At 33.5% G+C, this 15167-nt stretch overlaps 1 protein-coding gene across 1 annotated transcript in view; it reads right to left on the bottom strand.

The window, feature by feature from the left end:
• Window positions 1-14932, bottom strand: part of LOC136032695 (VWFA and cache domain-containing protein 1-like) — a 97330-nt gene extending 82398 nt beyond the window's left edge. Inside the window, exons 1-3 of the mRNA XM_065712995.1 lie at window positions 14836-14932; window positions 6613-7016; window positions 4263-4325 (exon numbers count right to left, since the gene is read on the bottom strand). Coding sequence (XP_065569067.1) covers window positions 4263-4325; window positions 6613-6936 — 387 coding nt within the window. The 5' untranslated portion in view covers window positions 6937-7016; window positions 14836-14932. The remainder of the gene's footprint in view (window positions 1-4262; window positions 4326-6612; window positions 7017-14835) is intronic.
• Between the last annotated feature and the right edge of the window lie 235 nt (window positions 14933-15167).

Below are 15167 nucleotides of genomic sequence, written 5' to 3'. Positions count from 1 at the left end.
CAGAAATTATTGCGCATATGAAGGGTTTACCTCCTCGTAATACCTCGCTCTTTATGCTTAAGTATTTTTAGTAATTTCAACTATTTATTCTACGGCCTTTGTGATTCAAGGGTCATTCTTAAGGAATTGGGACAGAATTTAAGCTTTGGTGTAAAGAGCGAGGTATCGACGAGGGTTCAACTCCCTCATATACGCAATAAAACATAAGAATATGGAAGTTCGTTACGTAAGTTAATTCGCATATTATGTCTATTTTTTACTATTGAAAATGTTCGTAAAAAAATTAAAAGTTCTAGTTACCTTTTTAAGTAATCAAAAAATTAGAGGGCAACTAGGCTCCCTCCCTCTCTCCTTTTTTCTCAAAATCTTCCGATTAAAATTATGAGAAAGCCATTTAGCCAAAACAAAATTAATATGTAAATTTCGATTTAATTATTTATGTGCGGAGAGCCAAGATCAAAACATGCATTAATTAAAAAACGTCCAGAAATTTAAAAAAAAAACAAGTTTTTTTCAAATGAAAGTAAGGAGTGACATTAAAACTTAAAACGAACACAAATTACTCCGTATATGAAAGGGGCTTTTCCTCCTCAACACCCCGCTCTTTACGCTAAAGTTTTTTACTGTTTTAAGAAGTAGAGTTAAGAGGGTTAAGAAGTAGAGTTAAGAGTAAACACAGGGAAGAACCCAGAGATAAATTTTGGAGGGGGATGGATATTTTGACTGAGGGATGATAGTACTGGCTAAAAAGGAAAAATAAAGTTCTTAGAATATAAGGTACATTCCTTATTGAGATTAAATAAAAAAAAAACAAGTTTTTTTAACTGAAAGTAAGGAGCGACATTAAAACTTAAAACGAACAAAAATTACTTCGTATATGAAAGAAGCTGCTTCCTCCTCAACACCCCGCTCTTTACGCTAAAGTTTTTTACTGTTTTAAGAAGTAGAGTTAAGAGAAAGAGTCAAACTTTAGCGTAAAGAGTATAGCATATTATAAGAGTATTAGCATAGTCATACTATGTGTAAACAATGAACGAATTGCCTAACTTAAAGCCCTTGTCCTGAGTACTAAGGGGAGGTTGACATCCCCAGTACTGGACCTTTCAACAATGCTGAGCAAAATAGCTCACTAAAAATGATCCGCTTGGGGGGGGGGGGGCTGACGTACCTCCATTCCCTTTTGATTCTTAAAAGTTGACTCTTAATTCCGTTTAAAGTGTTTTAACTTTTTTAACTTTAATAAATAAAAAAGTTCTAAAAACTTTAAGGAATAAATATCAGTATATGTATAATAAACTGACAATCCACAGTCTTTTTTTTCAGTAAAGTGCAAATTATGTTCAGATCTTGAGAAGGTATGGGGGTTGTTAAAGACATAATTTCCAGACGTTTCAACTACGCTGAACAAAATATATATCTCAAAATTCTGATTCGTTATTTTTTGGGCGTGAGGGGAGGGAGCTTGTTGCCTTTCAACCACTTTTGACCAACAAAAAGGGCAGTAGCCCTTTAAATTTCCAACCGAATGAGCCTCTTTCTAAGTTTCTACGACAACAAATGGCCATCTCAAAAATTCCATCAGATGCATTTCGGGAAAATACGAGGCTTGGGAGGGGTATCAACCCTTCAATCACTCTCAAACTTAAAAATGACACTAGGAATTCTAAATTACCAGTCCAATAAGCCCCCTCTGAAGTTTATACGATCACCCTTTCTATATAAACCTTGTATGCCCCAGGGCATATCCTACAACCCTTGCCCTGAGGGCTGGGGGGGGGGGAGAGTTTCATCCTCAAAGACGGAATTTCTGGAATTATATTTAACAAAATGGCTATCTCAAAATTTTAATTGGGTGTGTTTGGGGAAATAATGGGCGTGGGAGGGGGTTTACTTACCCTCTAATCACTTTCGATTATTAAAAATGACAATAGCCCTTTCAAATTACAATTGAATGAGCTCTTTTCGAGGTTTCTACAACAACAAATGGCCACGTCAAAATTTGTATCACATGCTTTTCGGGAAATACGAGATCTGGGTGGGGTATCCACCCTCCCATCACTCTGAATCTCTGATTCACTAGAACTTCTGATTACCAATACAATGAGCTCCTTCCGAAGTTAATACGATGATCCTTTCTATTTATATACCTTTTAATTCCAGGGGGCGTAACTTACAACCCTTGCCCTGAGGGGTGTACGAGGGGTGTCATCCTCAAATAAATGACTTCCGGACCTTTCAAATACATTGAACAAAATATATATCTCAAAATTTTGATTGGATGTGTTTGGGGAAGTGGTTGGCGAGGAAGGGGGGTTAGTTGCCCCCGAATCGTTTTGACTATTAAAAAGGGCACTAGTCCTTTCAATTTCCAATTGAATGAGCCGTTTTCGAGCTTTCTACGAAACCTCCTTCGATACGAAGTACCCTGGTCTAAAACCAAAAAAATAAGTTTTTAAAATATCTGTTATGAATTTTTAGGACTGATCTTAAGAGCACAACAATTTCTTGTCTGTAAATATACTGGAAAAAAAGTAATCAAAGCTTTCTTTAGAATAAACGTAACTAAAATTTAAAAGATCTAGAATACTTAACCCTACAAAGCTAGAACATCACAAATTTGGAATAACCCTTTTCTAAGAAAGTGAAGTGTAGAAAAATATATATCTTTGGTGAATGAAGTGAAGTGTGAGAAATATACATCTTCGGTGAGTATATCCTTAAACCAAGTTTGGTCCAATTTTATGAAGTGAAAGAAAACATACATCTTTGGTGAAGAAAGTAAAGTATAAAAAAATACATCTTTGGTGAGTATATCCTCAAATCAAGATTGGTCCAATGAAGTCCTTAACAATTTTAAGTGAAGAAAGTGAAGTGTAGAAAAATATACATCTTTGGTGAATGAAGTGAAGTGTGAGAAATATACATCTTCGGTGAGTATATCCTTAAACCAAGTTTGGTCCAATTTTATGAAGTGAACGAAAACATACATCTTTGGTGAAGAAAGTAAAGTATAAAAAAATACATCTTTGGTGAGTATATCCTCAAATCAAGATTGGTCCAATGAAGTCCTTAACAATTTTAAGTGAAGAAAGTGAAGTGTAGAAAAATATACATCTTTGGTGAATGAAGTGAAGTGTGAGAAATATACATCTTCGGTGAGTATATCCTTAAACAAAATTTGGTCCAATTTTATGAAGTGAACGAAAACATACATCTTTGGTGAAGAAAGTAAAGTATAAAAAAATACATCTTTGGTGAGTATATCCTCAAATCAAGATTGGTCCAATGAAGTCCTTAACAATTTTAAGTGAAGAAAGTGAAGTGTAGAAAAATATACATCTTCAGTGAGTATATCATCAAAACAAGATTGGTCCAATGGAGCACTTAGACATTTAAAGTGAAGTGTGAAAAATATGAATCTTTGGTGAAGAAAGCGTAGTGTAGAAAAACATACATCTTTGATGAAGAAAGTGAAGTGTAAAAAGATATACATCTTTGGTGAAGAAAGTGATGTGTAGAAAAGTATACACGTTTAGTGAGTATATCCTCAAAACAAGATTGGTCCGATGGAGTCTTTAGAAATTTAAAGTGGAGTGTGTAAAATATGTATCTTTGGTGAAGAAAGTGAAGTGTAGAAAAATACACATCTTTGGTGAAGAAAGCAAACTGTAGAAAAATATACATCTTTGGGAAGCAAATCCTCAAACCACGATTCGTCCAATGGAGCCCCCAAAATTAAAAAGTTGCACAAAAAAAATTGTCAAATCAAGATTGGTCCAATGGAGCCCCCAAAATTAAAAGTTGCATAGAAAAAATTGTTTTGGGTTTTAATTCAATAATAGAAAAGGCTTTTATTATTTTAACATAAGCCAAGAAACTACATAGCAACCACATAATTAAGAATCAATATTCTTATATAATTATTAGTGTTTTAATCATAATTGATTAAATTATGGTAATATAATTGGTAATATAATTATTACCACATAATTAATTATGATTATAGCCAAAAAAACTGCATAGAAACCGCATAATTAAGAATCAATATTCAATTGCTAATATCTAACAGCCTAATATTAAAAGCGCCAAAGTTTCCTTGATGCATCAAACATATATGCTTTATTTGGCAATCACCAAATACGCCTTGACAGTACCAGCACTCAAATGCCTGGGAAAGTGTAGTATTAGGTTGAAGTTTTTCATATTTTACTTGTGGTTTCTTATGACCTATCTTAAAGGAAACAAAACACAAAAAGACTTACTTCTTTAAGCCTTTCTGATGGATCGAATTTTACCATCTCGTGAGGCAATGAGTCATAAATTTCCTGTAAATAGAAATAAAACACTATTACAATGCCCTTTTAAATTTGAGGTTGTCATTGCTATTAAATAGCGTACTACATGATTGGTTGGTATTTTTACCTTTCTATGAAAAGGAAAATAATGTTAGACACATTATCGAGATTTTCACATAGATTAATAAAAAACTTAAGTAATTTTTACTTTATGTAGAATTAATCTCTTTCCAGAATTTTTGTGAAATATACATATCTTCTCTATCATATTCATCTTTTTATATTAAACTTCGAAATATTTGTATCATTTTCTAATTCTTCTTGACGTTCACTGCCCATTTCAACAAAAATTAAAAATTATTGAAAGCTCTGCACTAAATAGTTATAAAAAAAACAACTAAGTAAAAAAAGAAGAAAAACAATAAAAACAGAAAATCCAAGAGAAGAAAATTTATAGATAAAACAAGAAATATAATGAAGGCAGATCGCCCTTTAGCAGTGAAAACAATTATATTAAATACAGTCTTGGCTCTTGCTAATTTCCAGAAACTTCCAGTTTTTCAAGGTAACTTACATAGTAGCTCCACCCATCTTTAAAATAAATATAAAAAAATCCATGAAAATAGGATAAAGACATCTTTTTATATTAAATTTCAAAATAATTGTATCATTTTCTAACTTTATCTTGAAGTTCACTTTCAATTTCAGTTAGAAATCAGAACGTACATATAAGTTTAACCTGTATGATTAAGATAAATAGTAAAGGAAATTGAAAAGCCATAAATAAAAATCCATGAGGAAAAACCTGAAGATAAGATTGGAATATAGTATAGGCAAATTCCCCTTTTGGAATGAAGAGTATTAAATTTAAAAATCGACTTGGTCCCTGGGAATTTCTAGAAAAATTTAAGTTTTTCAGGGAAACTTACATAGTAGCTCCACCAGTCTTTAACTAAATAAAGAAAAATAAATAAAAGTTCCATGCTGTGCCTAACAACAAAAAAAGAGCAATCTTTTTATATTAAGCTTTAAAGCTTGCTACTTTTGTCATTTTCTACTTCTTCTCGAAGTTTACTATCAATATCAATTAAAAAACAGAATCTATTGAAAGGACTACATTATATGGTCAAGGTAGCTAGTAAAAAAAGGGAAAAATAATAATAAACGGAAAATCCAAGAGAAGAAAACCTATCAATAGGATAAGGATACTAGATTTTCTACCTTTATTTGTATAGTAAAGCTACATTCTCCTGAACATGGGAAACAATTAAACTTAAAATAGGCTTGGTTCTTGATGATTTTTGCTTAAACTCTGGCTTTTTCAAAGTAATTTACATAGTAAATACAGCAATATTTACACTAACTAAAGGAAAAAAATACATGCTGTGCCTAGTAATCAAAATGTAGAAAGTTAAGACTTTCTACCTTTATTTGTATATTAAAGGAAAATCCCATTTAACAATGAAAAAACTAAACTTAAAAGCGTTTTTCAAGATTTCTGGTTTTCACCTCCAACTCCCCACAATATCACCGGATTCGGTCGGGATTCAAAAAAGGGGCTATGAGACACAAGGTTCTTCTAAATATCAAATTTCATTAAGATTCCATCGCCCGTTTGTAAGTTAAAAGTACCTATTTTTTTAATTTTCCCAAATTAACCATCCCTCCACTCCTCCACCCCCCCCCAGACGGTCAAATCGGGGAAGTGACTATTTCTAATTTAATCTGGTCCAGTCCCTGATACACCTCCCAATTTTCATTGTCCTAGCTTATCTGGAAGTGTCAAAACTAGCAAAACAGACCAACCTAAAGAAAAAAAATTCCATGTTGTGCCTAACAATAAAAATGTAGAAAGTCTTTTGTAAATTCAAGATGTCACAAAGATGGCATATTAAACACATAACAATGAATAAACACTCTTAAAGAAACAGTAACACTCCTAATTGTTAACAGTTCTAATATTCAAACTCCTATATTTCCTTCAGTTCAGACTTCATTAAACAATGCTTAAAAGCATTCTAAACAAAAGAAAATAGAATGAGTAGAAAGTGCATTTTAGCACTAAGAAGCATTATAAAGTTATCACATCTCATTATAGACAAATTTGAAGAGAAGATGCTAAAATGTGGGGAGGAGCTTCACTTCCTCTTTTGAGAAAACTTCATGCTTGTGATCTAAATTTCACTCAATGTTGGTCAGTTCTTAGTTACTATTATTAATCTAATCTGTAACTCCTTTTTATTCAATTAAAATGGCAAATCAATGTCTTGGCAACTGTTAATGAAAATAAGACTAATTATTCAAGTATTATTACTACCTGCATAGAAGTTACTCCAAGTTCTTCATTTCCAATAATTCGAAAAAGCAAAGACAGCTGTTTAGCTGAATTTTCCAAATAAACTCCATTAACTTGATCAATTTTCTCTTCTTCTAATAAAGTGCTTTTAAATCTATTTTGTAAGCCTTCAAGAGTGGATTTGTTGTTAGTCAAAGGTTTGAAAGCAACATTTGTCAGCTGTATTACATCATTTTCAACATAATTTACAACAAATGGCACTTTTGTATCATTTTCAGAAGCAATGCTCGGAATAGCTATAATTACAGCACACAGCCAAATTACAGTTTTGAATAAAATGGCCATTCTGTGTATATTTTTACAGCTCCCTTCTTAATGGCAGCTACTGCAGCCACTATTGCACAAAATCTTCCACATGGTCTATCCTAAAAAAGAGGAACAGTAAATAACTAAACAAAATTTATGGCAATTTAACATAAAAGATAGCTTCAACAAACGAATTAGCTTGAAATCATACAAAACACTTCTTATTTTTTATCAATTATAATTATTTTTATTATAAATTGGCAACCACCCAGTTGTAGTGCAAGTGCACCCTCCATAGATTTCTTGAAAAGTTTGTGGAAGCAGTCTTGGGACCCATAGACATTGAGTACTAAGATTATGGTATCAATCAAATCCTGGTGGTAGAAAGAGCCAACCTACAAACAGATCTAATGCAACAGAATCAGTTTACAATTTGAACAAAAAGGATTGAATCTTAATTTGATAATTGATTATCGATAATTGATTCCATTAATAAAATGGCCATTCTGTGTATATTTTTACATATTTTTCCCTTCTTAATGGCAGCTGCTGCAGCCACACTTGCATAAAATCTTGCACATTTTTATCCTAAAAACAGAAGAACAGTAAATAACTAAACTACAGAGGGGGTAAATAGTGAAGCATTGAGCAGAGTAGGATAGACAAGTGTGTACAGTTATGCTGGCCTCAGGTGGCTTGATGCTGAAGTAAATTATTCGTTTTTTTTATTAGGAAAAATCAAAAACTCAACATTTAGCAAAAAAGAGTTTTTACAGTTTTTGGTAGTAGTTGGCACCAAATTTAACAGAAACATTGGTGAAAAATCTACACAAAAAAAAATACAAGCTAAGAATATGTGGCACCAAACACCTTAAAGGTGAAGGTGTAGCTTTCCTATCCTTTTCCTTTTACGGATTGTTGATACTTGAATTCTTATAGACAAAAACAAACGAATAATCAAATTTGGCTAAACAGTTTTGTTTATTTATTTAGTTGAACTAGTCAACACTGGCTAAAAAAAGCAATACTATCCTACAAACTTTACAATTTGAAATGTTTAAACCAACCCCCTATTTCCCCCTATTTTTGGAACTGGAACTATTTCAATCAAGCGTTATTTGACTGAATTCAACCCAAGACCTGAGAATGAGTTGAAACTAGGCTAGCAATGATTAGAAGCTCAAAATTTGCTCCTCACTTCTATCACAACTTCTAACTAATATTGCCCATTTGGGAAATTCCAAATTGAAAGAAACTCTCAGGAATGGGTCTATTGGCAAAATGATGGCCCAGTAAAGTATTTTTTGGTTTTATTGCAAACTATGAGCTTTTCAATTAGTGCAGAGGCAGGAATTTGCCAAGGCCCAAGTGAAAACTCTGATTTTATACCTAAGCTTTAACCCTAAGTTCCCTAGCTCTTTCAGCTTACCTAGTTCCCTAAGCTCTTTCAGCTTAACATAAAAAGCATTTTGTTTAGTTCATTCCACACAAAATCAACCAGGAAATGACAGTTACATTTATGGGGTGGGGGAAATAACACACTAATTTAAATAGGCATAATAGGTATAATTCCTAAATCAGCATTGACAGCAAGTTTTTCTTTAAATGAGGGTTCAGTTGCAACAGGAGTTGAGTTGCGTAAAGGTTCAGTTGTGCAAGGTTTCAGTAACATAAGATCAAAAATCTAGAGGCAAAACGTACTTCCAAAAGCTTACTTGAGCTTGTGTTTCAAACATTGGTAACAAAGATCATACATATGTCAATAAATTTTCAAGATAACTGAAGCTATAGCTATTTTGCATTAAACTAAATGTAAAAAATTAAACTAATCGAAACTTCAAAAACATAGGAATTATCTTATAATGGTTGCTTGACAAATGCACAGTCCTTGGGGATTGTGAGGAGTGAGATCTCATGGGGATAGTTTAAAACACAATTAAAAGAAAAATTTTTAGGTATCATTTTCCTGGAAAGTTGGTCCTTTGGGCCCACCTCAATGATTGATATCCTCTCCTTGTGCCAAGGAGTTTTCCCAAAAACGATTTTTTTAAATATGGGGGTGGGGGTGGGGGGTATTTCGCATTTCACCTGCCACCTACCCCCATTTAAAAGCCCTTTTTCAGCAAAGAACCATCATTAATTGATGGAAAAGATGAGAAATTTATTCACTAAATCTGAAGGTCGCAATGCTTTATACATGCTTTCCCTGTTCTTCATAATTTTCAGTGAAAAAAAAACAGACAATTCCCATTCTTTTCTTCAATTAGGACTTATGTGCTATACAGTCCAGGCTATTTAGCTCTTCTCCTGCATCTCCATCTTAAAAAAGAGTGTTATACTGCAACTGCTTGCTATAATTTATCTGTCTTGTAATAGCTCTTTGAATCCTTGGCACTGAGCTATCAAGCTAAGAATTCTGAATTCATTATTCTTTGTGAGTGTGTGGTCTACCAAGAGAAAAATCCTGTCATATGTGCTTGGGTTTCAATATACCATCAGATTGAACTGAAGATTTTGAGCCAAGCTTCAAACTATCATAAAATAAATAAAAATAAATAAAAAATTTATAAAATAAAACATTTTAAAACATGGCAGTTATCAAAAATTAATGTGGTTTAATGTTTGTTTGGAAGATTATGTTCTAGCAGTGTTAGAACATCACATCAAAATAGGCATTTGTGAATACTTTCATTCTTAATATTGCAAAATCTGCAATGAGAGGATAAGGGGGTGAAACCTCCTGTATTGGGGATTTTGTGAGAAAAAGCTTGCAATTTAAACCATTTGTGACTGAATGGATTGGATAACTTATTTTTGAACATAAATAAATTTCTTGAATACTTTTTACATTTTTCAAGTAATAGAACAGCTGAAATTAGGTCAAATACTTTACTGAACTCAATGTAAGAGCAATCAAATTTTAAACCAAACTCCGCCATATTTCGAAAATCTTTTATAGCTTCTAGCAACTGCACATTGCATGACCTGTTTTTCCTGACACCATGTTGTGATGGATACCATAGTTTATTTTGCTTCAAGGAATCCTGTATCTGGTATAAAAGAATCTTTTCAATAACGCTTTGAAAAATTTAGCTCTTTGAAATTGGATGATAATTTGCAAATTGGGATTTAGATCCTCTTTTATTAAGTGGTTTTACAACCATTTTTTTTCATGCTAAAGGGCATTTGCAACTCAATAGGCAGTGGTTTAGAAATACCAACTATAGCTGGAGCTATATTAACAGAAATGTGGAGAATTTTTAAAACAATGCTCTGAAGAAATATCAGAGTCATTGAAGGGTACTTTAACTGAAAAAAAGTCAGTAAAATGGGATGGACTCCATGCTTGGACATCATTTAGATTTACAAAAATACTTGATTAAACATATCAGCCTTCTTCTGAGCATTGATTATTAAATCACTAGTAGTTAGGTCTTCAAAAATGCACAAATCAGTTGAGGAATCAGTCGTGTTTCTATTAACATACTTCCAAAGCTTTTTTGGACACCATTGAATGTTAGCAATGATTGATGATTTGAGTGATTCCTGGTTAATGCATAGAGATCAAGTGGCACAATTTTAAGCCCTTTTATATGCACACCACAAGTCTTTGTTTTTTCCAACATATACTGTCTCCATTGTTTATTTTTATCATTAATAGCATCAAGTACAAATTTTGGCAGTCATTTTCTTTTTCTTGTACCTTCTTTTATGTAATAACATGGAATGGACCTAGCACATGCCCATTTTAACCTCTTGGATAAACTCAAAAGCAACATCCACATCTGCTTTACTAGACTGAAGTAATTTATTAAAGTATTTCCTGTAAAATTCTAGATAAGGGGGTAATTCCAGATAACCTAAACTGTCTATCTTCAAAAGTAGTTGAGAAAGGCAAATGAAACTTTTGGGAACAAATCCAAAGCCCCAATAGTCCCAGATACAATATTTTGAAGTACCTGGTTCCTTTCCTAACCTCTATAAAGGGCACTGATCTTTTATAATCTTTGCATTATGGAAATGAAACCTAGAGAAATAGATATACAGCTCAAATAAGGCACCAGGAAAGAGTCTTAAGCCTCTTACTGTTGCTCAGTTCTGATTTATAAGGTTTAAAAGATTTAAAAACCCATTTCTTAAATTACTAAAAAAAAATCCTTGATATGGCTAAAAATATTACTAAAATAATAAGAGAGAGAGAGAGAGATCAGTATATTTAAAAACTATTGTAGCATAGCTAAATACAGTTTTTTCACAAAAATCATACATTTAAACAAAAATCACACACTACAACTCAGCATTAAAAATTGATGTGAAGAAAGGCACAAATGAGTTGGTGTATTGATTAGTTCGTACTTTAGGGGGTACAAGTTTATTTTGTAACCAAGTTCGGCCATTGGGAGGAGCTGGTTTGGGTAGTAGTGATTGGTGGCTCTTATTGGCTAGGACAAATTTTCCAAATTAGTGAATAAGGTGTTCAAGCTGGACTTTAAGTGGAGATTAAAGTCCTGGAAATTTATGTCTGGTGTAAGATGTATGCAATCAAGCACTAGAAATAAGGTAAGCATAGATATATCAGCTTGATAACACCTTCTTGATATTTAGGAACTAAATTAAGCTGCATCTAAAATATAATAATGAGACATCTTCCTCATATAATGTCAGTCAGAGGTAATTTGCTTGAGATTGCTTGCAAAGAATTTCAACTCCTGCTGACATCAAGTACCACAAAGCATAGAAAACCATTTTTTTTTTTGGGGGGGGGGAGCCTAGGATTAAACAAAGCATTCATATCCATTCCTACATAAGGTCCTAGGACTTATGGCTGTTCAGTTCTAAGCTGACTTAAGTGCTTTTTGTAAACCTAAGAGAAGAAGCATCAGTCCCTGTTCTGCACTAGTTTGGGACCCAATGTATTGGATGTGTCAAGGCCCAGAGTTTTTTTTTTTTTTTTTTTAAGCACCTAACAGTGGAAAAGACTTTGACAGAAAAGGAAGATTCTAATACTACAATGTCTGAACATTAGATGGTACAATGATGACAGTGGTCAAGATTGGCTCTGTAAAGTGGGTACTCCAAAAGACAGAGGAGGATTTGTTACAGGTTTTACTACCCTTCCCCTCTCTAATGTTCAAATATGGGTAAAATCTAGCCCAAATTATATATAGGCATATCATACTTTATGAACCTTCTATTGGCCAACTCTGTTCTTGAACATCTGTTGGTGTTCACATCTGATAGTTGGGAAGAATTTATAGCATTTGCAGATGACACTACTTTAGGTGTTTCAGCTCCAGATGAATCATCCCTTATTCTAAAGCTTCAAGCAATGACTGAGAAAATACTCTTTTGGTTTGACATAAATCAACTAACTTTAATTGTAAAAAAGTCATACCTTCTTATTATTTCTTGTAAAGGTGTGAGCTACCCCTCAATTACTGAGCTTCATACACCAAGAGATTCCATAAATTGTCCCCCAGATTGATATGTGCAATTCCTGGGAGTTCTTTTGGATGAAAATTTATCATTTGAGTGGCATGTTCAAATAATAAGAGTGAAAATTTCCATTGGACTTGGGATCATCCAAAAATTAAAGTGATTATTTCCTTTCCCTATCCTCTGTCTTTTATACTTCTCTCTCATTTACCCTTATATATGTTACTGTTTGTCTGTGTGGATGTCCATATTTCCCTTGGTACTTGCTTCTATTCACCATCTTCATGAGAAAGTGGGAAGAATTCTCCAGTCAGCTACACACACTCCTCTTGACCTCCTTAAGATTAAAGATATTTATATTTATCCCTATCTTCATTGGCATATCAATACTTCCAGGGAGATCTCCCATGTTGTTTTTTGGGACTGCTCAAACTAGTAGGGGAAGTAAATTTGTATGTGGTTTGTAACCAGGAGGATGTGATGATTCCAGCTAGTCCCTTGGTTCATTCACCTTGGCCTGGCTGTGACTGTGGGGTGTGCTTGGAACTTGGTTCCCACTGAGATCTGGCAGTCACAAACACTTGGCTCCTTTAAGAGACAGATAAAAAGTTTCTTATGGTTTATTTATTCTATTTTTTGGGGGGGGGGGATTTTGTTTTGTTGGTGTTTATCCTTGATGACACAGAGAATTTTGATTTGTATTTTTTTTTTTTGGGTGATGTGAGGGTTGCTGTTTTGTGGGGACTGCCAGTGAGTTAATTTCCTTTCCTTATAGATTTATATGTAGATGTTGGTTAGTATCTTTTTGATTCTTTATTTATTGTATCCCATTTCCCAAATAACTGGTCATCAAGCCCTTTGGTATGATGTTTTTGTAATTGTTATTTTATGAAAATAAATAGAACTTGAAAGTTCATACAATCTTTGCAAGACATGTTTTTTTACATCTAAGTTTTGGACAGAGAAAAGGATGGGAGGGGAGCCACTTGGGGCAGACTCTGGGTGGTTAAGGGCTTATTTGTAGGCAGAATCTATCTAAAATTATAATTCTCACATCAGTAATACCATACTGCTTGGTAAGATGTAACATGTTCTTTAACCTTTGAAACAGTGCATTTGTCAGTCATGTTTTTTTTTCAAGGTCATCAATATGCTCTTTGACTTCTATCCTAGCAGTAATGTCATTTTTGAGCTCCCCTACCATGCCCTTCACTATGTCCACAATAGCCAAGCAACTTGGAACCTTGGATATTATTAGATTTGAAATTTCAGCAAATGAAGGGGGAACAGCTGGGGAACTAGAGTGCTTGCAGAATGGACAGTATCACTGCATATCTCTAAGACTCAACATTCTTGTAAAAAGTACATATTCAGGGATGGACATTTTAAGGCAGTCTATGCAGAGCCATTTTTCATATCCATCATACAAAACAGCTTCAGAATTAGGGTCAAGACCTATTTTGCAGTCTGTACAGAAATCTAGAGACTTGGTTGGACTACACAATTTCTGTTTGCATTCTTGTTTAGAAGCCATACTAATTTGTGACAGGATTTTCAGAACTTGGGGAGGTTAATTTTGGACCTGTGAGAAGTGCAGATTCTCAAATGGCCTATCCTCAGCAATTTAAGGATGGATATCCAGCCAGTACCAATACTGCCCTTGTTGTTCATTATTGCTCTCTTCTACATAGGTCTTTCTAAATATAGAAGATAAATGACTCAGTGTGTTCAATTTGTGGATTTGGAAAACAAATAGTGGCAACTATGCACCAGTAACAGCCTGTATAGGCTAATTAAAACAGTAAAAATAAAGAAGATGCAAAAGTCCAGAGGGAATTGAAAATGGATTATTTAACTTAGAAGTCTAAATATTTACAGCCTAACACTGTGTAGGTCCCTTAAATTAACACTTAGGGTACCACAAGATTAAGGATAATGTAAATAATTAAAAAAAGACAGTTTTGTCATAGAGTTTGTTAAATATTTATCCAGGATTCATATTTATGCAGCCACATGGGTTTTTTATTATTATTATGATAAGATACACATATAAAATTTGGGCTATAATTATAGTCATAGGCTATTTGCACATCAGGGAGAGCATAGCCTAGTAAAATTAAAGAAGGTAATTTTAGAAATATAGGCTAAGTAAGTATTTCAGAATCTTTAAAAGTCTTTTTCATAGTTTTAAAGTGTTTCCTTCTGGAGGGGCATACCACTAAATCTAGCCTATAGGCCTACCTTGCTTTAAGCCCTGGATTCCTTGCATGTTATATTCACCTATATGAGCTACTTTACACGATAGAACTCTGAGCCCCTTAACTAGTACTTTACCATATTTCCTCTGAAATAGCAATATTTACATAAAATTACTCCAATGTGACATTGAGAAACTACAATTAGACCTAGCCTGTTCTAAATATTTGTATGTCCAGTTCAAAACAAAATAGATCGCCAACCAAGATCTATGTTAAGTAGCCTAAAGTATGATATATATAGTACCAGCAGCTTATACAATGATCTTCAACGAATATAAACAAGGTTTCTCTCATTCATACAAGGCTATAAAATACAACAGGAATCCTGCTGTCATTCTTCTGTTTCTTTCTTAAAAAGTTTTTTGATTGGGGTCTCGTTTTCTTTCATCATAAAAAGCGTCATCTACCTCATCAGAAACAGCGGTTTCATGACAAACGCTTTGAATTTACAGTAAATCTGGACAAAAGAAGAAAGGAAATTCGTTCTTACAAGCCAGAAAAGAACAAAAGAGGCCCTAATGGTCAGTCAAAGGCTTCATTTTGACGACAAGCAGAAAAAAGAGAGGCAGATTAAGT

Source organism: Artemia franciscana, chromosome 11 (genome assembly GCF_032884065.1).
Source record: "Artemia franciscana chromosome 11, ASM3288406v1, whole genome shotgun sequence".
Taxonomy (NCBI): domain Eukaryota; kingdom Metazoa; phylum Arthropoda; class Branchiopoda; order Anostraca; family Artemiidae; genus Artemia; species Artemia franciscana.
This window is presented reverse-complemented; position numbering and strand designations above follow the sequence as displayed.